At 46.4% G+C, this 26,722-nt stretch overlaps 1 protein-coding gene across 1 annotated transcript in view; it reads right to left on the bottom strand.

Moving 5' to 3' along the window:
• The window catches only part of LOC145360085 (immunoglobulin superfamily member 21-like), a 299,512-nt gene extending 273,058 nt beyond the window's left edge, over positions 1 to 26,454 (bottom strand). Inside the window, exon 1 of the mRNA XM_080215033.1 lies at positions 25,935 to 26,454. Coding sequence (XP_080071159.1) covers positions 25,935 to 25,998 — 64 coding nt within the window. The 5' untranslated portion in view covers positions 25,999 to 26,454. The remainder of the gene's footprint in view (positions 1 to 25,934) is intronic.
• Positions 26,455 to 26,722: the final 268 nt, after the last annotated feature.

A 26,722-nucleotide genomic window follows, 5' to 3' on the forward strand; every position in this document is an offset into this window, starting at 1 on the left:
CTGCTAGTCCCCCCTGACATTAAGGGACAATTTAGCATAGTCAATCCATCTAATCCAAACATCTCTGGACTGTGGGAGGAAACTGGAGCACCCAAAGGAAACCCACACAGACACAGGGAGAACATGCAAACTCTGCACAGACAGTGACCCGAGGCTGGAATTGGACCCGGGTCCCTGGCGCTGTGAGGCAGCAGGGCCACCAAGAGATAGGAAAAATACAGAGCATGTTGGTGCAGTCTTGTTGAAATGGGTAAGGATGAAGCTGAAGGAGATCTAGTGCTTAAGCACATGCAAATCAACACTGTACAACCATCAACTAAACCGATGGAACATTGCAGTGCGTAGTCAAAATAGCAAAATACAAGTCAGAGAAGAAAATGATCAAAGCACACATAACGATCTGGTCACGTTGTGCTTTGACTATTACATCTAGTTCTCATTGCCTATAAAGGAGAGAGATGCATTTAGGATGCAATTTCTGCAGAATCTCAAAGAGTGTTAATAAGACATCATAAGAATAGATTCATTGGTATGGTGGGAGCATGCAGAGTCTGGCGACAAGTAACAGAACGGGAAGCAACCCAGCAGGAAGCAGAGAGGAGGGTGGTGCGGGTTCAAAGGAAGGGAACTGGCACTCCACAGGATTCAGTTACATTAACATTTGGACTCTGGAATTGGAAGGATAACTTCACAATTTGAGAATGACACCAAATTGGGGTTGCAGTTACCAGTAAAGGAAAAAAATGTGACAAAATACAAGAGGGTATGAATAAACTTACAAGAAGCACAGAATCCCTCCAGTGCAGAAGAGACCATTCAGCCCGCACCAATTCTCCGAAAGCATCCCACCCATTGCCCTCTGCCCCATCCTGTCCCTGCAACCCCATACATTTCCCACAATTAATCTATCCAAGCTACACATCTTGAGACACTAAGGGGTAATTTAGCATGGTCAATCCACCTAACCTACCCCCAATTTTGGACTGTGGGAGGGAACCAGAGCACCCGAAGAAAACCCACGCAGACATGGGGAGAATGTGCAAACTCCACACAGGCAGTGACCCGAGGCAGGAATTGAACCTGGGTCCCTGGCGCTGTGAGGCAGCAGTGCTAACCACCGTGCCATCGATAGGACACATGTAATTAGTAAATAAGTGTGAAAGGGTGCATTTTGAGAGGAAGAATAAAAGGACCACATCCTGCATTGATATTATAGTCTCCATAGGGTTGAGGAACGTAGGATCTGGGCTTACATCAAGAAATGTTTCTATTTGTTTGGGGAGATCAGAAAATAGACTCATAATTATAAGAAAATCGTTAATAAATGCAATTGAGAATTAGAAAACATTGGAAGAGTGAGGGGAATGTGGAATAAATCACCAACAAGAATAATTGGACAAAATGTCATCAACACATTGAAGGGGAACCAATAAACAGATGAGGGGGAAATGGCCTGGAAGGATATACTGATTGGGTTAAGTGAAGGGTGGTGGGAGGAGACTAGTGTGACACAAATGCCAGCTGTGGAATTCATTGCCACAGAGGTCAGGTCATTGAGTGCATTTAGGACAGAGGTAGAGGTCTTTGGGGAGCGTGCAGAAAAGGTTTACCAGGATGTTGCCTGGTATGGAGGGTATTAGCTATGAGGAGAGGTTGAATAAACTGGGATTGTTCTCCCTGGAAAAACGGAGACTCAGAGACGAGAGTTTATAAAATTATGAGGGGGATGGATAGGGTGAACAGTTGGAAGCTTTTTCCCAGGGCAGAAGAGGGGAAAGGTTCAGTTTCCCCCCCAATTACAGGGGGGAAAGGTTCGGTGGAGATGTGCACAGGAAATTGTTTTTTTTTTTACACAGTAGGTGGTGGGGGCCTGGAATGCACTGCCAAGTAAAGAGGTGGTTGAGGTAAATACATTAGCAACATTTAAGACTTATCTGGATAGACACATGAACAGACAGGGAATAGAGGGAAACAGGCAGTTGGTCTGGATTGGACAATGTGATCAGTACAGGATTGGAGGGCCGAAGGGCCAGTTCCTGTGCTGTACTGTTCTTTGGTCTTGATTGGTAAGGGGATCAAAGATTACGGGAAAAAGGTGGGAGAATTGGAATTGCGAAACAAAGTCACGATCGAATGGTGGAGAACACAACGGGCTGAGTGGCTTAATTCTGCCCCTAAACCTTATGGTCAGTTAAGCAAAATGGCCTCCTTCCGCATGTTCTAAACTTGGAATATTATTTTAAGTTGAGCTAGATTAACGGGAGAGGGTGGCGGAGTGGAAGGTTATGGAGGGGGGTGGGGCAGGCAGGTTGAGGTTACAGTCAGCCACGATCTCTTTGAATAGCAGGGCAGGCTGAAGGGGCCAAATGGCCTGTTCCTGATTTGTGCACTTGATATCTGAGGTAGGCGCTGGGGACATTGCAATGAAGGACTTCAGACCAATTCTGAGCATCAGGGCTCTTGAGATACAAGGCCAAACTCGAGAAATGGAGAGACTTCACATCACAAAATGAACACATTTGAAAGGTGACCTCACAAAGATTGTTAAGGACGTACAAAGGACACACTACCAGAGGCAGCAGTAGAGGTGGGTACAATTCTGTTTTTTAAAAAAGCATTCAGACAGTTACATGGGTAAGATGGGCACAGAGGGATAATGGGCCAAACGTGGGCAATTGGGACTAGCTTAGTGGTAAAAATTGGGCAGCGTGGGCAAGTTGGGCCGAAGGGCCTGTTTCCATGCTGTAAATCTGTATGACTAGCATAGTCCTTTAAATTAGTACTGTGGGAGTAGTATTGAGGAGCATCGGTTGAAAATAGCCATTTTTAGAATGAAATCAAAGAAATTGCTTTGCGCGGGAATAATTATCGCGTGGAATTGGCTTCCGCACAAAACAGTGGGGGCCACAATCCTGAAATCTTGAAGAAACACTTGGATGTTGTAGATGCTCTCTGAATGTTAAATTAAAATGGGCTGAATGGCCTCTTGCTTCTGTAATTATAAGTCTTGTGACTTTGTGAAGGGTGTTTCCCCCTGACCCTTATCCACCGTCAATTCTTTTTGCTAAGATTCCAAAATGACAGTAAATATTTCTTTACCACGAAGCTGTGCATTTTTCAGGGAGATGCCTTTTTTTTTATTATCCCGCAGTGTAATCGTTGTAACTTAAATAATGTAACTGACATAGCCATATGCATCCAGATTTAATCAATAACAACTTGTAATGTCATCATTTCTCTAATACAGAAAAATGTCCTGAGGTATTTCGCAGAGGCAGAAAGAATAAAATGGATGTGAAACCAAATGAAAGCTTAAATAAAGAAGTAATTTTTGATGAAGGGTCTGAGAGAGCGAGAGTGGCAGTGATATGCAGGGAGGGAATTAACAGAGCCTCGCTCTCGCCTGACTGAAGACAGTGTGGAATCTTCCAATATTTTTTCCCCGGGGTTTCAGCGGGAAAACTGGCGTGCAGCTGCCGGTCTGCTCAACTCATTTTCCTCGCCAGGTTCTCCGACACACCGTGCAGAGGGAATCTGCGGATACACGTTGCACCGTCACTCTTGACGGGACATGGCCTGATAGAGCCAGCAACACTGACTCCATCTTTAAAGGGCGTCCCGATTGGTATTTGAAATAAACTCCCCCCCCTACTCAGCCACAGACGTGGAGGAGTCCCTCCCTGTGCCCCTTGGGCCCCCTCTCCAACTAGCCCTGCCCCCACAAGCATCAGGGCAACGAGAAGGCAATGGCCCAGTGGTATTATCGCTAGACTATTCATCCAGCAACTCAGCTAAATGTTCTGGGAACCTGGGTTCGAATCCCACCACGGCAGGTGGTGGAATTGGAATTCAATATATACAAAAAAAAATCAAGAATTAAGAATCTACTGATGACCACGAGACTGTTGCCGATTGTTGGAAAAACCCATCTGATTCTTTAGGGAAGGAAATCTGCCATATCTTCACCTGGTCTGGCCTACATGTGATTCCACTGCCACAGCAATGGTTCTGAACTGCCCTCCAAGGGCAACTAGGGATGGGCAATAAATGCTGGCCAGCCAGCGACACCCATGTCCCACGAATGAATAAAAAGAATGCAGGTTCTCGAAGCTGGAGAGCGAGGGACCTTCTAGCTTCAGAGCAGCAGCAGCAGCAGCAAGCTGCCCGGGAGCATGAGAAAGATGGAGGTACCCGCTCTCGCCAGTTTTTAATATTCAGAAAATAAAACAGATCTTGTGGCCTTGCCACCATTGTGTCAGCGAGGTGGAGCCCCGCTACGCCACAGCATGTGTCTGCTCCTGCCGTTCCCCTCTCCCCACCCTGCCTCTGCAGACATGCCCAGAGCCCAGGATAAGTGGCACCCCCAGACAGCTGGGCTATTTCTAGCTGCTGGCATTTTTTGTGTGTGCGTGCGTGCGCACAGGGGGGCTTAGGAATTTGGCCCTGTGTTTTCAGAGAAGATGTCTGACAGCTCAGAGACATTAAATGGTCAAGAGAGGTGGTGGCAAGGAGTATTGGCATCATTGCATAGGGGAGCTGGTCAATGCTGTCAAGAAAATAGAATCCCTATAGTGCAGAAACAGCCCTTCGGCCCATCGAGTCTGCACCGACCACAATCCCACCCAGGCCCTACCCCCACATCCCTACAATATTATACCCACTAATTCCTCCAACCTATACATCCCTGGTCACTAAGGGGCAATTTCAGCATGGCTAATCAACCTAACCCGCACATCTTTGGACTGAGGGAGGAAACCAGAGTACCCAGTGGAAACCCACACAGACATGGGTAGAATGTGCAAACTCCACACAGAGTGACCCAAGCCGGGCCAGACATGAAGGCTGGATCCTTGAGAGACTCCAGAGATAATGTGGGTCCAAGAAAAGAAGCCATGGCTGGAGATGCCCTGACTATTATTGTCATAGAATCCCGACACTGCGGAAGGAGGCCATTTGGCCCATTGAGTCTGCACTGACCACAATCCCACCCAAACCGCACCCCGCATATTTATCCTGCTAATCGCACTGACGCTAGGGTCAATTTAGTATGGCCAATCAACCTAACCCACACACATCTCTGGACTGTGGAAGGAAACTGGACCATCTGGAGGAAACACACGCAGACACGGGGAGAAAGCACAAACACTTTTTATTCTTTCATGAATTGTGAGTTTTGCCGGCTGAGCCTGCATTTGGTGCCCATCCCCAATTGCCCTTGAACTGATTGGCTTGCTAGGCCATTTCAGAGGGAATTTAGACCCACAGCAATGTGTTTGGCTCTTAGAGTCACATGTTGGTCAGGCTGGGTGAGGATGGCAGATTTCCTTCCCTGAAGCAGTTGGGTTTTTATAACAATGACGATGGTTCCAATGCCAGACTTTAAATTCCAGCCTAATTTTTTATTGAATTCAAATGTCACCATCTGCCACGGTGGGATTCAAATCCAAGTCTGCTAGTAGTATGAGTGGAACCAAGAAAGAACAATTTGTTGGAGGCAGATATGTTTTGGCCATGTCAAAGACAGTAGGATGGATGAGAAGAAAGAGAGTGCAACTTCAATCGCAGAAAATAGCAGAGGGGGTAATTCCATATTGTTGGATAGAAAGAAACCTGATTTAAAATATTTTAAGACAGAGAATAATGGTAAAGGTAAACTCCCAGATGACCACAGGCTGCTCTCCCCTTGAGAGCAGGTTAAATTACTGGAGGTGATTTAATCTGAGGGTCACTGCAGCTCAGGCCAGGTGTGAGAGAACGTGGGGCCATCATGAATAACCTCACCCCGTACGGGAACTGAACCTGCACTGTTGGTGTCACTCTGCATCACAGACCAGGCTAACCAGCTCCCCCAATAATGCATCATGGCAGAGATGGGCACAGATGATGATGATACACTGAAGGATTTGCAGTGTGATTGCAGTTTATAGATAAAATAGCATCTTACTTGCGCACTCCTGTCAAATCTTTCCTTTATAATTTCTATGTCCACAGTTTATAATAGAGACTGTGTATGTAAACTTGTCACTCGAACAAAAGGCATGGGTTTACGTGGGCAGTTTTCATTAAAAACTGCAAATGTGGAAATTTATAATGGAAAAACCTGGCTTGATGTGTGATTTTTAATCTATTTTATCTTCATATAAATGTTAATCAGTTAAAGCATTATTTTCTTTAATCTCAATTGAAAATGGGAGTGGATCACTTCATTGTGAAGTGTAAGTGCCTCAGAGGGTCAGTCCTCAAATAAAAACACACACAATGCAACAATACGGGATTTCAGCGATATTTTCCAACACAGCTAACAGGTTGGGGGTGTATTTGGAGACATGACACTTGGGAGGCACTGGGTTAAAAACAGTGTCTTTACACGTGGTGTGTGATTTCTTCCATGGCTGCTGTTTCTCTCCCTGTTTCCCACTCTACATCTGCTGAGAACACTCCCGTTTGCATACTCCGACCACCCCAAAGCTTCACCATGAGTCAACAGGAACAATTATAAAGGCATAACATTTCCTCGCCACCCCTAATTTAACTGTCCCCGAAACAGGTTCAACATCAACAACAGTCAATGAGTCAGCTGCTATAGACCATCATAGAATTGCTACAGGGCAGGAGGCTGCCATTTGGCCCATCGAGCCAGCAAGCACAACAATTCAACCCAGGCTCTATCTCTGTAACCCCATGTATAATTGTCCCTGACACTAAGGGGCAATTTAGCATGGCCAATCAACCTAACTGGTACATCTTTGGAGTGTGGGAGGAAACCGGAGCACCTAGAGGAAACCCATGCAGATATGGGGAGAAGGTGCAAACTCCACACAAACAAACAGTCATCCAAAGCTAGAAGTGAACCCAGGTCCCTGCCACTGAGAGGCAGCAGTTCCACCAATGGATTAAAGTTAGTTGCTCTCAAAATGGTTGATGGAGAATACCTTGTTTATTGTCTTTGCCTTCACACTGGCATGAATCTCTGGCATCCTCATCTTCCCACTGAAATCATTAGTGGTTGGATCAATGTTGACATCAGAACTAGGGTTAGTCTGAACAGAGGGTGAGGTATTGACTCCCTCAATGATATTTTTATTTATTTATTTAATCAGTTTCACAAGTAGGCTTACATTAACACTGCAATGAAGTTATTGTGAAAATCCTCTAAATGCCACATTCTGGCGCCTGCTCGGGTACACTGAGGGTGAATTCGGTATGGCCAATGCACATCTTTTGCACTGTGGGACGAAACCCACACAGACACGGGGAGAACATGCATACTCCACACAGATAGTGACCCAAGCCAGGAATCAAACCTGGGTTCCACGCACTGTGAGGCAGCAGTGCTAACCACCGTGCTGCCCCATGCCTGGAAGCATCGTTTTAGCCAATAACTGGTTTGCATATCTTGTCCAGATAATGGTATCTCTGGTTTGGACAATGTAAGAGACATCTCCAGTCTGCACAAGGACTGTGGCAGGAGCCCATTTCTCCCCCGTGGGGTAGTTCTGAGCCAAAAATCCTCATCCTCAGTGAAAAACTCTGCTCTTGTTCCTGCTGTCACACCACCTCCTTAGTTTTTAGAGATTTTAAAAGATCAGATGTGAAATGCAGCTGCCTTTTTGTCATGAGTAAGGCAGGAGTGATCTTGGTCATGGAGTGTGTGGCATTGTGGTAGACCAGCAAGAATTTGTTATAGTGTTTGAAAAACTTGAACAATGTTCCTTGGTTACTTTCGAGGTGTGTGCAGTATTTGGACGAAGCGTCCTACTGGTCCATTTGACACCAGAATCCCTACAGTGCAGAAGGAGGTCATTCAGCCCATCGAGTCTGCACTGACCACAATTCCACTCAGCCCCTATCCCCTGTATTTACCCAGTTGGTCCCCCTGCTAAGGAGCAAATTAGCATGGCCAAACAACCTAACCCACACATCTTTGGATTATGGCAGGAAACCAGAGCACCTGGGAGAAATCCACGCAGATACAGGGAGAACATGCAGACTCCACACAGACAGTGACCCAAGCTGGGAATTGAGCCTGGGTCCCTGCTGCTGTGAGGCAGCAGTGCTCACCAATGTGCCACCATTCCTTCTTTAATTTTCAGGCTCAGTAAGTAGTCTCACAACAACACCAGGTTAAAATCCAATTTGGCAGCACGAGCTTTCAGAGTGCTGCCCCTTCCTCGATTGGGGTGATCGGTGGGGTGGTAGGTCCTACTGCCATTCTGCATAGGGATCGGCAGGAGGGAGAACATAAGAACTCGGAGCAGGAGTAGACCATGGCTGACCCCTCGATCCTGCTCCGCCATTTAATAAGACCATGGCTGATCTTTTCATGGACTCAGCTCCACTTACCCACCCACTCACCATAACCCTTAATTCCTTTAGTGTTCAAAAATTTATTATCCTTGCCTTAAAAACCATTGTTCAGAGGTCAGTGTTCAGGGAGCAGTGGTCAGTCAGGGGGTGGTCCACTGGGTGGGGGGGGGTCGACAGGAGGAGTCTGCACTGCACAGGGGAGGGATCCCACTGGGGGTGTGTATGGAGATAGAGGTGGGCTGGTGGGGGTCAGGGAATGATCGGGGAGGCGGCGATTGGGTCATGGCAAGTTGTGGGGGGGGGGGGGAGGGGTGGTGCAGCACTGTAAGGGTCTCAGGCTGGCCAGAAAATGGGAGGCTGACAGTTCGGGGCCACTGCGCATGTGCAGAGGCCTGCTGATTTCTGCCTGTCCAGCAGGAATAGACCCTGTCCCCTGAAATCTACCACCTGATAGGCTCTGCATTGTACAGAGTGTAGGAGATTCTACTGTGAACTCTCACCGGGAAAAAAACCCAATGTGAATTACTGCGATTTTCCCACAAATCCTTTGGCAGAATTCTGGCCAAAGCTAAAGTTCATGGAGTACACAAGGGAGAAGAAAAGGAGAGAGTGCAGAATGTAGTGTTACAATCATAGCTAGGGTGCAGGGAAAGATCAACTCAATACGAGGTAGGTCCATTCAAAAGTCTGATGGCAGCCGGGAAGAAGCTATTCTTGAGTCGGTTGGTACATCACCTCAGACTTTTGTAGCTTCTTCCCAATGGAGAAATTAAGGAGATATGGTTGGGGCGGGGGAAATTTTCCATCCAGTCTGCCATGGAAAGCGTGGTCGGAAAATCCTGCCCTTGGGGTCCCACCCTTTTGGATAAGGAGTGCATTAGAATAGGAGGAGATGGTTAGAGCATCCTGGATTCCAACCTAGTGTGAACGCAGGAAAGGGGAAGAGTGAACAGGTTAGGATATCGAGAGACTGGCCCAGACAAGAGCGCAACAACCTGAAACTAAAATCAATCAAGAGGCTTGTTTTGTATTAAACCAAATTAAAATAATACAATACAATCACACCAGACAAGTGCACTACAGCAGAATGACAGTTAATTAATGAGGGCATGGTCTAATTAGTACTGACTCAAAAACACTTCTAATTACTGGCACCAAGGAAGAAAATTCCATTCACTGTTTGTTGAATTTTATTTTTAAAAATGATTACGAGCTAAATTACATTAAAGGTATTAGCAATATCACAGGGAATAATGATGATTGATGTGAACTGCTTTATGTTTCTGGATTATCAATGTCACCTGAGTGGGGAATCTGGATGGCAGTCGGGTTATTGTTTAAACCTCAACTCTTCCCGCAACCCATCGAGAAAATCATTAACTGTGTGGAGATCGCAGAGGTGCATGAGAAAGGGCAGGTGTCAGTCAGGGAGTTAGTGGCTCCTTCTACTGGATAAACTATAATGGGAAGAGATTTTACAGCCTCGCTCAAGCGAGACTGGAAATTCCCGCCCGAGGTCAACGGACATTTCCATTATCTGTCCCTCGCCTCTTCTGAATCTGTGGCGGGCAAAGTGTTAGCGTTCCGGCGTAAGGGTCATAGAATCCCTACAGTGCAAAAGGAGGTCATTTGGGTCCATCGAGACTGCACTGACATCAATTCGCCCCTACCTTATCCCCAAAATTCCATGAATTTACCCTCCTAAGGGTGTACCCCAGCCCTTTCCAGTTGGAGTCACTGGAAAACAATTGGGGGTGGCACACGCAAAGTAAAATGTCACTTGGGTAGAGGTGAAGTGACTTCTTCTGTTTCCTAGCTTGAAGGTGGCAGGGGAACCAGCCCCAGGATTGTTGGTACCAGGCCGATAGTTTCATTATCTGATCAGATCAAACCACCTCCAGACACTCATTGTCACGTGGTGACCTTTTTGATGGGTTGGGTGCAGTGTTTTGTATGGCAATGAGCCTTCTTCACACAATTGGTTCAAAGTAATGGCAATGGGGGTAAAAATGATACAAGGAAAGTATTTTTCACCCAGAGGATATTTGGAGTTTGGAATGAATTTCCTGAAAGGATGGTGGAGGCAGGCTCGATCGAGGTATGCAAAAAGGGAATTGGATTGTCTGAAAAGAGAGAATGTGTAAGGTTTATGGGGATAAGGCAGGTAAGTGGCACCAGGCAGCGTGTTCTTTCAGAGAGCCAGTGCAGACTCGCCAGGCTGAAAGGCCTCATTCTGCACCATTCAGACTCTGCAATGGATTTCATTTTCTTGTCCAAAGTTGTTTCATCTTCAGAAGCAAGGTCAAAGACAGGGAACTGGCAAGCTTACAAAGGAGGAGAATACGTCAATAGTCAGCTGGCAAGCCAGCTCATTTTCATGAACTTATTCTTCCTGACATGCACATCGTACACTGTGGTGTCTGACCCCTTTAACTGGCGATTGTCTGAAAGGGTCACATGCCCCAGATCAATTGGGAACTGACTTGGGGCTTCACTCCAACTTGTCTGGGCTTGTCCCAGCGCAGTAAGAAGTCTCACAAAGTCCCGAAAGCTAGTGGCGTTTACTACCAAATAAACATGTTGGACTTTAACCTGGTGTTGAGAGATTTCTTACTGTGTTTACCCCAGTCCAACGCCAGCATCTCCACATCTTGCCCCAGCAGTCAGATTCTAGAGTCCTACCTGCATCACCCTGTAAATAGCTGTTGCTTGTGAATGAGCATCTATAGTTTGTTCTTAACAAGTGGAGCCAAGTTACTATGTAAGCCTTCACAGCTTCTGCTAATCTCATAGCCCCCAGGTGCCACCCTGCTCACTGGGGTTTGGGGCTGCCAACCACAGGAGAGGCAGTGCCACCCTAATCTCACCTGAAAAACCACCTCTGCAGCCTCTTCGACTGAGAGCGGCTAAGCAGGGAATGGAGGTTGTGTATTCTGTGCCACTCAGCATGAACTGAGCCAACAGAGGGTCCATGCCTTGGAATGGGACAGAAGCGTAGAAAGACTGGTCCTCACTTATGAGTGTACTGATGGACTCGAGTGATGTTGGCACAGATTCTATGAGCGTCTGCATTATGCGTGCACAAAGTGAAGGAGAGGAGTTTCCAAGAAGTGGGCTCTAAGTCTTGTGTGTTTCATTCCACACACTCACCATCTCTTCAAGTTAGAGTTCCTCATGGGCATTCATTGTACAGCAACGACTTGTCCATGGGGAGTTGAGCTAAAGCTGTCTGGAGCCATTCAAATTTAGAAAAATGCCATCCCTTCGCTTTTATTGTTGGATGTTACAAAAAGGAATTATACAAAGGATACAATTCCTATAGGCACTGAACCACATCACTGTATATTACAGCCTATTTGTGAGACAGACTCTCAATGATTTGGTTGGGTTTAGGACCTTTGATAAACATTAATGAGCAGCATTTACCTAGAGTATGAGTGAAACTATTGACATTTGTGGTGCATTGTCTGCAGTAGGCCTAGAATGAGGGATAAATAAAACACATGGTAATAACTGCAATAGGGGTGTATGTTACTGCTCCAATAATCCAGAAAACAGAGTGCAAATTATTATTATTTTTAAATGTGGAATGTTATGGTTCAGGTTAGAAATTCCAAAGTGTTTTATTGGAGCCTGCCTGAATCATAAGTTTTGCACCTTGAATTTAGCTAGGGTAAGTGAGAGATGTTTCACTTCAGGTTTGATTCAAGTGACCCACTAGGGAGCTATTATCAAAAGTTTATTTAAGAATATAGTTAATATGCATACTAAGAAAATTAGCAAGAACTTCTATCAATTACTAGCAAAAAACAAAACAACTATAATGTATAACCCTGAACAAAGATATCTAATGTGCTCCAATCAAACCAAAATCCTTGACACAGACAAGGCCCTTTAAGCAAGTTCAATACAGCAAAGTCTACTGCTCACAGGATAAGGGTCCTTTGGTTAAGTCTGCAGTTCCCTGGATTCACTCCGAACAGTTTGAAGACAAAACAGTTTCCAAAAAACGCCAGAGACACTCTGGTCCAGCCCCCAATTTTCATCTTTCAGGAACACAGAATCTTGTTTTCAGCTAACCAACAAAATTTTCAAAACAACAGGGAGTGGGAGAAAACACTTCCTTTTAGCTTGCTGCCCCTTCTAAAACCAAACTAACTCCAGCCAAACAGAAAATCAAACTTTAAACTTACTGAGTAAAGGTCCAAAAATATGTGATTGTCCTCCTAACAATGCAGGATCGTAAAACTAATCCCAGAGTAAACACAGGCACTTACTGAAGCAGCAATAAAAGGACTCATCATAGTCAGCCTGGCAACAATGACATCTCAGCTGAGAAACCAGTGAAAAAGAAATCTGAATTTAAAAAAAAAACCTTTCTTAAAAAGGTACACTAATGTCACAAGAACTAAAAAGGCTTTTATGACTACAACTGTTACAGAAACCCATCAAGTTCATAATGTCCTTTTGGGAAGGAAAGCTATTCAATCTTATGCTAATGCGTCGACTGAAGAGGTGAGCAAGCCATTTGGTTACACCAAATGTACATATCACAGCAGTTCAGGGTGAAGGTCCACCATAAACTAACTCGGGACAACTAATGCAGCGCGATGGTTAGCACTGCTGCCTCGCAGTACCAGCGAGCCAGGTTCGATTCCCGGCTTGGGTCACTGTCCGTGTGGAGCTTGCACACTCTCTCCATGTCTGTGTGGGTTTCTTCCGAGTACTTTTTTTTAAGAAAAGTTTATTTATTAGACACAAGTAAGGCTTACATTAACAGTACAATGAAGTTTCTGTGAAATTCCCCTAGTCGTCGTCACACTCCAGCATGACTTTTAAACTGTAGGAGGAAAACAAAGCACCTGGAGGAAACCCATGCAGACACTGGGAGAACATGCAGATTCTACGTAGACAATGAACCAAGCCAGGAATTGAACCTGGGTTCCTGGCACTGAGACAGCAGTGCTAACCACTGTGCCACCATGCCACTCATTCTTCACACAGTCTAAAGATATGCAGCTTACATTGATTGGCCATGATAAATTACACTTACTGACAGGGGGATTAGCAGGGCAAATAGAAACATAGAAGATCAGAGCAGGAAGAGGCCATTTGGCCCTTCGAGCCTGCTCTGCCATTTATTACGATCATGGCTGAGAATCCAACTCAATAGCCTAATCCTGCCTTTAGCTCACAACCTTTGATCCCATTCACCCCAAGTGCTACATCCAACCACCTCTTGAATACATTCAATGCTATTATGGGGTTATGAGGATAAGGCTTTGGTGGGATTGTTGCCAGTGCAGGCTCAATGGGCCAAATGGCCTCCTTCAGCACTTTAGGGATTCTATGAATGGTTTATAAATGTCAGCCTTACAGGAGAAAAAAAAAATCATAAAACTTCCCGTAATGGTCCCAACCCTTTGCTTTGCAGTGCACTGTGGAGTGGTTACATGTTTGCAACCTTTACTCAATCTAAATGATTCTCAAGATCCATGTAAAGATTTTTTTTGCTAACTGTCACTGAGGTTCAGGAGTCAGGAGTGATCCAATTCCTTAGAGCAATGCTCTACCATTTTATTACATTGAAATGTCCCTGAATCCTTGTTGAACAAGCTGGAGTAAGCATGCTAACGGCAGTCATAAGGCCTGCATTCGTTCATCATCCCTAGTACAACTGCATGGCTTGAGGGGACATTTCAGAAGGCAACTCAGAGTTGAGCACATGGCTGTGGTCTGGAGTCACGTGTAGGTTAGACCAGGTCAAGGTGGCAGATTCCTTTCCTGAATTAATTAGCAAACCGGATGGGCTTTTAATGGTAGTTTCTTGATCATGATTATTGTGCCAAGGTGGAATTTCAAGTCTCCAAAGCATGATGACGTGTTACTGTTATACAAAGCGTTTGAGAGATCCACTGAGAATATCGTGTGCAGTTTTGGTCCCCTCTACATTGAGGAAAGATGTAGTTGTATTGGAGGCAGTTCAGAGGAGGTTCATTAGATTGATTCCAGAGATCATAGAATCCCTACACTACAGGAGGAAGCCATTCAGCCCATCGAGCCTGCACTAACAACAAATCGCACCCAGGTCCTTTCCCCGTGACTCCATATATTTATCCTGCTAGTCCCTTTGACACTAAGGGGCAATTTAGCATGGCCAGTCAACCTAACCCACACATCTTTCAGACTGTGGGAGGAAACCAGAGAAAACCCACACAGACATGGGGAGAATGTGCAGACTCTGCACAGGCAGTGACCCCAGGCAGGAATCGAACACGGGTCCCTGGCACTGAGGCAGCAGTGCTAACCACTGTGCCACCACACGGGATGGTTGACTTATAAAGTGAGATGGGGTAGTTTAGGCCTATACTCTTTAGAGTTTAGAAGAATGAGAAGAGATGGAATAGAGGTGTGCAAATGATAAGGAGTATTGACAAAGTCGATGTGGAGAGGATGTTGTCTCTTGTGGGGCAATCTAAAACAAGAGGTCATGGTTTAGAATAAGGAGTAGCAGATTTAAAACAGAGACGAGGAGAAAATACTTCTTTCAAAGTGTCATTAGTCTGTGGAATTCACTAGGGTGTGGTGGTGGCCGCCAGGACTTGGAGTAAATTTAAGAAAGCAGGGACAGATTTTGAATTAGCAATAGGTTAAAGGTTATGGGAGAAGGGGCAGGAAAGTGGAGTTGAGGCCGAGGTGAGATCTGCCACGATTGTATTGAATGTCAGGAACAGGCTCGAGGGGTTGGATGGCCGACTCCTGCTCCTAGTTCCAGACCTCCTCACGCTACTCCAGTAACATCACCACCATACCAGCATTCTCCTCCAGACCTGCTGGTGGTAAGTTTGGGTTTTCCATGCCTGTTCGGGAAACCCAACAGAAAATCAAGCGGAAGCAATACAGTGTACCTGTCAGCAACCCGATGATCATTATGAATATAAAGCTACATCAAGAAGACTTGACTCCTGGGTAATGGGCTGCATTTGAAGCCAGCCCATGAAGATGACAGACTGTGCTTCAATGGGCCGAATGGCCTCTTCTGCACGGTAGGGATTCAATGATTCAGGTCTTTTATTTCAGTCATTTTACCGGATTCCTAAGGACATTATTTCTGTCATCAAGCGCCATGCGGTCTTCCCTCAAAGAGGGGTGATTTTCATCATCTTCATCTGACTTGGAATTGAGCTCTAAGCTTAGCATTGAGCAGGCGGCGGGGCCCAGTCTGCAGCTCAGTCTATCAAAGGCAGATCTTATCTGCCCAGCCAAGCCTGGATTTCAATTCAGCTGTCAGCAATGAAAGGATGGTGCAGTCATATCCTGCACTGGCCCGTGCCTGTGGCAGGGAGGAGATTGTTCCGGGCAGCGCTTCAAATCCATGCACCTTGAGTGGAAAGATAATGTTTTAATTCTAACATCGAGTGCCTCTCAGTCCTGTTCAGAAGCCGCCTTATCGTCCAGATCCATCTGACTCAGCTGGATGAAAGAGGCTGTCCCAGCACGGTGCTATCGTTCAGCAACAGGAGATTTACATCCACTTTTGGCTCTGGGACAGGCCCCACGGGTGAACGAACTGCAGAGTGCCACTTAGTCACCCCCTCCCAACGCCCCCAACTCCCTACCAAACACAGCTACACTGGCATTGGTTTAAAGATAGTTTCCAGCGATTAAAAGACACTGTTGTGACACACAGCCAAACCACCTACACTATCCTTTTATCAGAAACAAATCTTCATGTAAATGAGTTTCTATCAAGCGCTATTGTCAAATATTAACAAGTAAAATTTGTCCAATATTTGGAATCAAAAGAACACACTTTTCCTTAAAACAACTCATTTAGCGAAATTTATACAGTGAATTATTATGTCTCTCAAATAGTCACTTCACCTCACTTGTTTTGAGGCGTGACTGTTCTTTTTGAGTGTGGTTGTGGCAGCCATTTGTGCACAGCAAGATCCAATGCAAGCAGCACTGAGGTGAACAGATCAATTGACCTGCTGTCTTCCTTTTATTCATTTGTGGGACATGGGCATCACTGACTGGCCAGCATTTATTGTCCATCCTCAGTCGCCCGAGGACAGTCGTGTGTCAACTACATTGCTGTGGCTCTGGAGCCACATGTAGACCAGACCGGGTAAGGATGGCAGATTTCCTTCCCTAAAGGACATTAGTGAACCAGATGGGTTTTTCCTGACAATCAGCAATGGTTTCATGGTCATCAGTAGATACTTAATTCCAGGTTTTTTTTTAAATTGAAGTCAAATTCCACCATCTACCATGGTGGGATTCGAACCCGGGTCCCCAGAACATTAGCTGAGCTTCTGGATTAATAGCCTAGTGATAATACCACTAGGCCACCACCTTGTGGTATGATCGCACAGCTGAGTAAGGGAATAATGTTGGCTAGTGCACTGGTAGGACCAGGTCACTCCTCAGAGAGTACTGTGGGGGCCTTTCGCCGGGAAAATGAACTTGGATGGGACCTCAGTTTAGTTCCTTGTAGGAAGACAAAGAGGCATTCTCGCAATGTGACACTGGTGTCAACCTAGATTACATTCACAAGTGCTGAAGCGAGGCTTTCAGTGATGGCATGATGCTCCTTTGAATAACGGACGATGTCTTTCACAAGTTAGCTCAGGGACTTCCTGAGGTTTTGTCAGCATTTGGAAGTGCGCCATTCAGAAGAACTGTAAACGTCACTGGAATAGAAAGAACTTTGGGCTTAACCCATATCGACACAGATTTACTCTGGTAAACTTACTCCTGCTTTCATACCCATAGGATTCTGGCAGAATGACTTAAATAAAAGGCCTGAATCATAGAATCCCTACAGTGCAGAAGAGGCCATTTGGCCCATCGAGTCTACACTGACTCTCCGACAGAGTGTATTAACTAGATCCTCTCCCCTGTCCTATCCCTATAACCCCACACATTCACCATGGTTAATCCATCAAATTTACATACCTTGGGACAGTAAAGGGCAATTTTAACATGGCTAATCCATCTAACACACACACCTTTGTAGTGTAGGAGGAAACCAGAGCACCCGGAGGAAACCCATGCAGACACAGGGAGAACATGTAGTTCTGCACAGATAGTGACCTGAGGATGGGAATTGAACCCAGTCCCTGGTGCTATGAGGCAGCGATGCTAACCACTGTGCCACCACATGCAGAGGATTCTAAACTGAAACTGAAATTTCTTACTGAGCTTCTCCATGGCCTGAACTTCACCTATCTCAGACTATGTACCTTTTGTTGTGATATGTATCCATTATACAATGGAACAGCCACGGGTTTGGTGGAACAGGTCCAGAGGAAGGATGACGAAGCTCCCAGCAGCAAGTGGGATGGGCATGTGCCCAAAACATGCCTGGTGGTGTGGGTACTCATGTGTCACGTCACGAACCCACAAAATGGCAGCACGGTAGCACAGTGGTCAGCACTGCTACTTCACAGCTCCAGAGACCTGGGTTTGAATCCTGGCTTGGGTGACTTTCTCCTCCTGTCTGCGTGGGTTTCCTCCGGTTTTCACCCACAGTCCAAAGATGTGCGGGTTAGGTAGATTGGCCATGCTAAAATTGCCTTAAAATTAGTGTCCTGAGATGCTTAGGTTACAGGGATTAGCGGGTAAAATATGTAGAGATGTGGGGATAGGGCCTTGGTGGGATTGTGGTCTGTGCAGACTCGATGGGCCGAAGGGCCTCTTTCTGCATTGTAGGGTTCTATGATTCTATAACCCACCAATGGCAGAGTAAACCCTGGGTGTAACTGCAATATAGCCACCAAGATCACATCCTGTGATCTTTATACCTTTAACATTTCATTCTCAGTAACAAAACACTATTATGGTTTGCAGGAAAACTTATTGTAGGGACACAGTCTTCAACTAAATCTTTAACAATCTGTTTTTACAGAATGTCGTTCACAATACCCCTCAGCGAGTTCTTTTGAAGTGTGGTTGGAAACGCAGTAGCTATTTTACACGCTACTATCTCCCACAAGCAGTTAGCAGCCGGATACATTGGGCAAAGTCTTACCAAAAAAATGGCAACATTACTTGCTGCGAGCAAACCAGCATGTTTCCCTTCAGCGAAACCATCCGGCTTTCTCTCTAGAACTTACAACTGCCAAAAACATCAAGCTGTCACGCAGGGGGTGCTCAACTCACAAGAACATAAGAACGAGGAGCAGGAATAGACCATCTGGCTCCACCATTCGATAAGATCACGGTTGATCTTTTTGTGGACTCAGCTCCACTTACCCGCCTGCTCACCACAACCCTTAATTCCTTTTCTGGTCAAACATTTATCTATCTTTGCCTTAATGACATTCAATGAGGTTGGGCAGGGAATTCCACAGATTCACAGTCCTTAGTCTGAAGTTGTTCCTCCTCAACTCAGTCCTAAATCTGCTCCCCCTTATTTTGAGGCCATGCCTCTTAGTTCTAGTTTCACCCACCAGTGGAAACAACCTCCCTGCTTCTATCTTATCTATCCCATTCATAATCTGAAATGTTTCTATAAGATCCCCCCTTTTTCTTCTGAATACCAATGAGTAGAGCCCCAGTCTACTTAAAGAGCGGCTGCTCAGATATCAGGGCGCCATCTTTAAAGGGCCCTCCAATCAGGACCTCCCCCTAGCCAAACCTCAGGGATCTCAGGGCCCCTCTCCCCACCCTCCCTGATCAGAGAGAGCAATTCTCTGGCATCCCCCCCCCCCCAACCCTACTGATCATTGGCCCCTTCTCCCTCTCCCCGATGATCAGCATTCTCACCACCCCCCGCATGCCCCCCAATCCGACCACTGGCATCTTCTGCCTGCACCTCCCCCACTCCCAAAGGGTATCACTGGCATCCTCTGTTCCCCCGTCCGCACCCAACCACCACCACATCCAAATGAATCCACGCCGTGAGACTCCCACTGTAGCTCACCCCGTGGCACAGGTTGATGTTGCCAGTTTGACATTTGTGCCAAAGATCAGTGCCAGGGGCACTGCCAGGTCATTGCCCCTCTCCCTGAGGTCATAAAATCAGACTCCCTCCAGTATAAAAGGAGGCCATTCAGCCCATCAAGTCTGTACCCACCTCAATCCCATCCAGGCCCTATTCCCGCAACCCCATACATTTACCCTGCTAATCCCCCTGGTGCTAGAGTCTATTTAGCATGGCCACTCCACCTAACCTGGACATCTTTGGACTGCGGAGGAAACTGGGCACCCAGAGGAAACCCACATAGACACGAGGAGAATGTGCAAGCTCCACACAGACAGTGACCCGAGGCCGGGATTGAACCCAGGTCCCTGGTGCTGTGAGGCAGTAATGCTAACCACTGTGCCATGTAAATAAGCTCACAGGGAGACCCCCTCCTACAGGTTCACATCTAGGCTACTGTTTAGTTAATAAGCGAATCGAGGGTCATGGGGATAAGGTGGGAAAGCAGAGTTGAGGATTATATCAAATCGGTCATGATCTTGTTGGATGGTAGAGCAGACTTGATGGACTGAATGGCCTACTTGTACTCCTATGTCTTATGGTCTTACACTTCTGCTTTAACTTTGACTGATCAGAACTCCCACCCACCTGACGAAGGAACAGCCAGCTCCGAAAGCTTGTGGCGTTTGCTACAAATAAACCTGTTGCACTTTAACCTGGTGTTGTGAGACTTCTTACTGTACTTGCCTTTGACTGCCCAGAGCTCTTCAGGTTCGCCTCAACACTGAGCTACACAGAGAGCAGAACAATCCCCAGGTTTGATCATCCAGTCTACCCGAGTTAAGGTATCTCAGCTTGGGATGTAGTGGTCGCTACACCTCTGGATCAAGGGATGGACAACAAAACAAAACGAGGTTATGAGATTGAGACGTCATCACTCACACCACAAGACCAAATGGTGTCAGGTGCTGGAGGCAGGAACAGCCTGGCTTCCCGCCAACAGTGAATGGTCTCAGGAATGAATGGGAGAAAAGCATGAGGCAGACGAATTCAAACGCATTCTATTTCAATCCCCGATTGCAAATTAAAAGATAGTTTTGCCAAGAACAGAGTTCACAGCTTGATCCATTCGTTGCAACGAGGCATGAATATTTACACGGACTTTGCTCCTAGCCTATCTCCTTTGAGTGGCAATTCTGCACCGACAAACCTCAGTCTTCCTCAAGGAAGGAAATATTCAAACCCCGAACAGAGGAGAGAGGCAGCCCAGGCACCAACTCAGCAGCTGCACTCCTCCGCGTCAGAGACTTCCTCTGCCTAGCTCGACAGGCACAGGAGGTGGCAATTCCTGCCAAGCTGGCAGATGGAACATCTGGCAGTGCCACTCCTGGCTACCGCGATCAGCAAGATCCCACGATGCTGCCAGTGGCTGGAAGTGACAGATAATTTATTTAAACTGTTCCTGGCCAAGACTTCCCCATCGCCTTCCCATTTCATTGACCCGTGGCCAAGATGGCATGCATGGAGTTAGTCGCCTTTGGTAACTGGATGGCTTTGACTATACTCCCTCCAACAACAGACGTGCGAGAGTGGGTAGCATTGATGGTTGTGCATAACATTCTGGTCACCCTATTATAGAAAGGATATTATTAAACTAGAAAGCGTGCAGAAAATATTTACTAGGAGGTTGCCGGGATTTGATGGATTGAGTTATAGGAGAGGCTGGACAGACTGGGACTTTGTTTCCTGCAGTGTAGGAGGCTTAGGGGTGATCAAATAGAGGTCAATAAACTAATGAGGGGCATAGGTCGGCTAGATAGTCAACATCATTTCACAAAGGTAGGGGAGTCTAAAACTAGAGGGCATAGGTTTAAGTGAAAGGGGAGAGTGAAAGGGGCAATTTGTTCACACAGAGGGTGGTGAGGGTCTGGAACAAGCTGCCAGATGTAGCAGTAGAGGCAGGTACAATTTTGTCTTTTAAGAAGCATTTAGACAGTTACATGGGTACAATGGGTACAGAGGGATATGGGCCAAATATGGACAATTGGGACTAGCTTAAATGGTAAAAAGTGGGCGGCGTAAGCAAGTTAGACCAAAGGGCCTGTTTCCATGCTTTAAACCCCTATGACTCTGCTGGGGATAATTATATTGACACTGCATCCTTCAATCCCACCCATTTCCTATAGAGCCCTCAACCTGTTGAATTCATTGTTATCATGTTCCTGCAACAAGTGTATTTGAAGATGCCCTCTCCCCAGGCAGAAGGGGGAAAGAGAGGGATCCTTCCATATCTCTGGAAGATTGCCAAAAAGGAAACAAGACTGTCATAGAATCCTACAGTGCAGGAGGAAACCATTTAGCCCATCAAATCTGCACCAACCACAATCCCACCCATAACCCCATGCATTTATTCTAACTAATCCCCTGACACGAAGGGACAATTTACCATGGCCAATCCACCTAACATGCACATCTTTGGAGCGTGGGAGGAAATCAGAGCAAACCTACACAGAGACGAGGAGAACATGCAGACTTCGTACAAACAGTGACCCAAGCCGGGAATCGAACCCGGGTCCCTGGTGCAGGGAGGCAGCAGTTTGCTAACCACTGTACCACCGTGCCGTCCATTAGTCCCTTTCCAAAGCCAAACATCCTAAACAATGCAGCAATTGTAAGTTAGATGTAAAGCCCGAGCTCGAAGCTGCAGAGTCCCATTAGCCATGGGTAAGCGCAGTTTTAAAATTACACTTTTCATTCTTGTATCCAAGATCAACCAGTGTGAGGTTTTTTCAAAAAATATAGAATAACCAAGTTGTCAATCATCTTGAATTCAGTCCTGTGACATTAGCTGCATCTTTTAAAAGTAATCAGGTTGCTGGGAGTTAGATAGAGGAGGGTTTAAGACATGTCCAATGCACAGAAGGAAAATAATCTATCAAAAACCAAGCTACTTAAAGAAGAACATATTTAAGGCAGAGTACTATTAGTTTAAGATATTCCTTTGCTGTTTAGCTAAATACCCATGTCAAAGCTATAAAAATGTGTTATTTTTAAGCTGTTTGGGTTGTTGGCTGAACATATAACCGCAGAATCCCTACACTGCGGAAGGAGGCCATTTGGCCCATCGAGTCTGCACCAACAATCGCACCCAGGCTCTATCCCTCTAAACCCAAGTATTTACTCTGCTAATCCCCCCAAAACTAAGAGGCAATTTAGCACGGCCAATCAAACTAACCCACATATCTTCAGACTATGGGAGGAAACTGGCACACCCAGAGGAAGCCCACGCAGACACGGGGAGAACATGCTAACTCCACACAGCCGGGAATTGAACCTGGGGTCCCTGGCACTGTGAGATAGCAGTGCTATCCTTCCCAAACAACTGGGAATCCATATGTGGCGGGTTCCTGAAATTATAACTTGTTGACTAAATTAATAATAGTAATTGCAAGGAGAACAAAGCAAATGTTGGCATTGGGAAAAAATGGTCAGGGGAGGTCATTTGACCGATCGAGTCTGGACCAACCACAATCCCACCCAGGGCATATCACCATAATATCACATATTTACCCTGCTGGTCCCCGACGCTAAAGGGCAATTTTGCGTGGCCAACCAACTTAACCCACACATCTCGGGCTATGGGAGGAAACCCATGCAGACATGGGGAGAACATGCAGACTCCACACAGACAGTGACCCAAGCCGGGAATCTGTGGCACTGTGAGGCAGCAGTGCTAACCACTGTGTCACCGTGCTGCAATTGTCGGCCATTTCCCATTCCTTACCCTCCAGTGACTTCACTAAGAGTCATCTACCTCACAGAATAGTTAGTTATTTTGACAGGGAATATAACTGCACTTTCAGTCTAAGAGATAATCAGGGAACATTCAATTCTGCAGAGCCAGTGAGGCATTCAGTGTGGTTCAGCAATGGTGTTATTTGTCTGTAAAGGAGTCGTACGTGAAGTTTGAGCAGCTTCTACAAACCCGTCTGCAAGAAACAATGGTCTCTAAGTTAGCTGCAAGCCGTCAGCCTCAGCACAGGGGAAGCCCTGTGTCAGAGACAGCAATGTGTCTCCGGGACAGTAGAGGGTGCTCTTTTGAGCTGGGAGCGAAGGAGCTTCGAAGATGCAGAGTTGGAGGGTTTTATGCTGAACTTCTAATGAGCAAATCAGGTTGAAAATAAGGATTTGCATTTCTAGAGTTCAAAAGTCTCAAGTTGCTTCATAGCCAGCCAAGTGCTTTCAAAGTGTGGCCACTGTTCTAAGATGAAGTGAGATGGCTGCCAATTTGCACAGCATGCTCCCATAAATAGCAGTGAGGTAAATGACCTGATAACCTCCTTACTTAGCGACGTTTGAGAAATTCCAACAGGAAAAACCAGGCTGACCTCCGCTGATCCCATTCAAAACGTTGCTGTATAAAATTTTACATCAGCTTGAGGGAGCAGCTGGGGTGTCTGTTTAACATCTCATCAAAAGACATCATCTCCATGGTGGCACAGTGATTAGCACTGCTGCCTCTCAGTGCCAGGGACCTGGGTTCAATTCCCAGCTTGGCTCACTGTAGGGTGGAGTTTACACATTCTCCCCATGTTTGCACGGGTTTCCTCCAGGTGCTCTGTCTGGTTTCCTCCCACAGTCCAAAAGACGTGCTGGTTAGGCGTATTGGCCAAGCTAAATTCTCCCTCAGTGTACCCGAACAGGCGCCGGAGTGTGGCGACTAGGGGATTTTCACAGTGACTTCAGTGCAGTGTTAATATATGCCTACTCGTGACACTAATAAATAAAATTTAAAACTCCATCTATGTAGCACTCCCACACATCAGCCTAAGTTATTTGTCCATGTCTCTGAAGTGGGATTTGAACCCACCACCATCAGGCGTGGAGATGAGAGCTCTGCCCACTGAGGCACAGATGATAGCCTGGCTATGGCACACACACCAACACTACGGTAACCCTTAGTGATTTGAGTGGCAGAAATCCCAAGGCAGAAAGTCCCCTAACTCCACCTGCCTTGGCAAGGCCAGGTTTGGGATGCTTCATGCCAAACGCTGGTGCTTCTTTCTCCTTGGTGTAAGATCTAAAATGCCAACACCAAGGGTTGCTGTCCTGGGCAATCACCTCCAATAAACATTAACAAAATCAGTAAAATGGCTGGGCTTAAGGAAGGCCCATTTCTTGAAGTCAACTTGCACCAGACAGCAGCACAATCACACGTAGGGGTGAATGGGAGAAGGTGGGCAGAGGTCAGACCTGGCATGAGGGCAAAGGCACACCAACTCTGAGGGGAGGGGATAGATGTGGAGTGAGGGGGAAGGCAAACAACTTGGGGGGAGTCAAATTCAGAGTGAGGGGAAGGGACACAGCTTGGGGGGGGGGGGGGGGTGGTAGTCAGATTCGGAGTGAGGGGAAGGGACAGAGTGAGGGGAAACAGGACACAACTCAAAAGGTGAGGGGATAGATGATGTGGAGTGAGGAGGAAGGAACACACTCGGGGGGGGCGGTGGAATTGGATTTGGAGTGAGGGGGGAAAGGACAAAACTGGAGAGTGAGGGATAGATGTTGGAGTGAGAGGGGAAGGGACACACTCGGGGATGAGGAGATAGATATAGAGTGATGCAGAACAGACACACTTGGGGGGGGGGGGGGGCGAGGGGATAGATGTAGAGTGAGGCAGAAGGGACACACTCGGGGGAGTAGGATCAGATCTGGAGTGAATGGATGCAACTTGGGGAGGGGGATTAGATTTGGAGTGAGGGGGAAGGGAAACGACGAGGGTGAGGGGAAGGGAAGCACTCGGGGGATCAGATTTGGAGTTGGGGGAAGGGATACAACTCAGGGGTGAGGAGATAGATGTGGAGTGAGGAGGAAGGGGTCAGATTTGGAGCGAGGGGGAAGGGACACAACTCTAGACAAAGTGGGCACAGGCATTCTTCCTAGCCCCTTCATTTAGCACACTCCATCTTCAAGGAGTTGGCCAAATGGACAGTTCCACAGAGAGATGGAGAAAGAGATGGAGACTTGAAGTCTCTTTGCTTCCCTCACACCAGATCTCATTCTCTCGGGCAGCTACAGGCTGCATGAGGCAAAAATAAAACAAAAGTTCCAAGACAAATATGAAACATTACAGTGAGGGTGTAAAGAAGGGAGCAGGCGAATGAATGGGAAGGGAACAATGAGCTTTACCTCTCAGAGATTCCTCTGAGACAGAAATTCCAGACTAGTGAAAAGTCCCAGGATAAAAATGATCCAACATAAGAATTTGAAAAAACCCTCCTCCCAATCTCCCAGCGATTTGGCTTTTTAAAAACCCACACTGATTCCATTTTAATCCGTTCAGATGAGACAGCACTCCCATTTGGGGGTCTAAATAAGCAGAGGGCTACAGTGAGACGCTCTAATAACAAAATAATTTACAGTTAGTACATGTCAGGTCCTCATTAAAACAATTGGAATCCATCATGCACGGATAATATAAATTACACGGAACTTAAGGACCGTGTAAAAGTGCTTGGACCGAACAGCAAATTGATGGGAGTTGGTTAAAGACAAATTGGGGATTATGCACTGATAAATATCCCGATAATAAAACGCGTGCATTCTCCTGCTGCTAAAGACTTTTCCCTCCTCTGTGTCTGTCTATGCCATAAACATGCTGCATAAAAAGTGTAACAAATATTATCAGTGTTCAACTCACCGAGAGTAATGTCCACCAGATGATGCAGGAGGAGGGAGAGGTGGTAAACGCTCTTTCTGTTCATTGTCGGTGGTTGTTATACTTGGGGTTCAGAAGGAGCTGGGTAAGATGCGCCATCCAGCACACAGCACCGGCAAACCCTCATCCGAAAGAGAACAGACCCGCACTACCAACAGCACACTCACACACACACACTTGAAAACCAGAGAACCCTCAATATCATCACATTGCCTCGAAAGAAAATCAAGCCCAGTTGATGGGAGTTTGAAAGATATTCCTGGTTTAAAAAAAAGCCCCAAATACAGTTGCCAATCTGGGATCTCCGAGATGTGAATTCTATTCCATTCTCATTGCCCAGCGGCGAGGGGTTTTTTTTTGGTAGACACACACTGACTGGGAGATGTTGTAAAAAAAACCTCTCCCACTCCCAGCCCTTCCCCTCACTGTCAGGATTTTTATTTAAACACAGTGGATGTGTCCAAATCCTGGAGGGGGCCACCCCTCCCTGTCCACAACACTATTTCTGGGGTTTTAAGCCGATTTATCAATACTGGAGATTTTTCTCTCTCTCTGTAACACACACACACACACACACATACACTGTGTCTCTCTCTCTTCCTGGAAAATTAACTCTTACTTCACCACTTATGGTCCGTAAGGAAATGTTACTTCCTCGCTCACCAATAAACCACCAGCAGCACCCCCCCCTCCCCCCCCTCCTCCTCCTCCTCCTCCCCGATCTTTCGGCTTGCTTTGAGTATCATTAACTATAATCTCACAGAAAGATA

The sequence above is a fragment of the Carcharhinus amblyrhynchos genome, chromosome 30, assembly GCF_965287045.1.
Source record: "Carcharhinus amblyrhynchos chromosome 30, sCarAmb.v2.hapA, whole genome shotgun sequence".
NCBI lineage: Eukaryota > Metazoa > Chordata > Chondrichthyes > Carcharhiniformes > Carcharhinidae > Carcharhinus > Carcharhinus amblyrhynchos.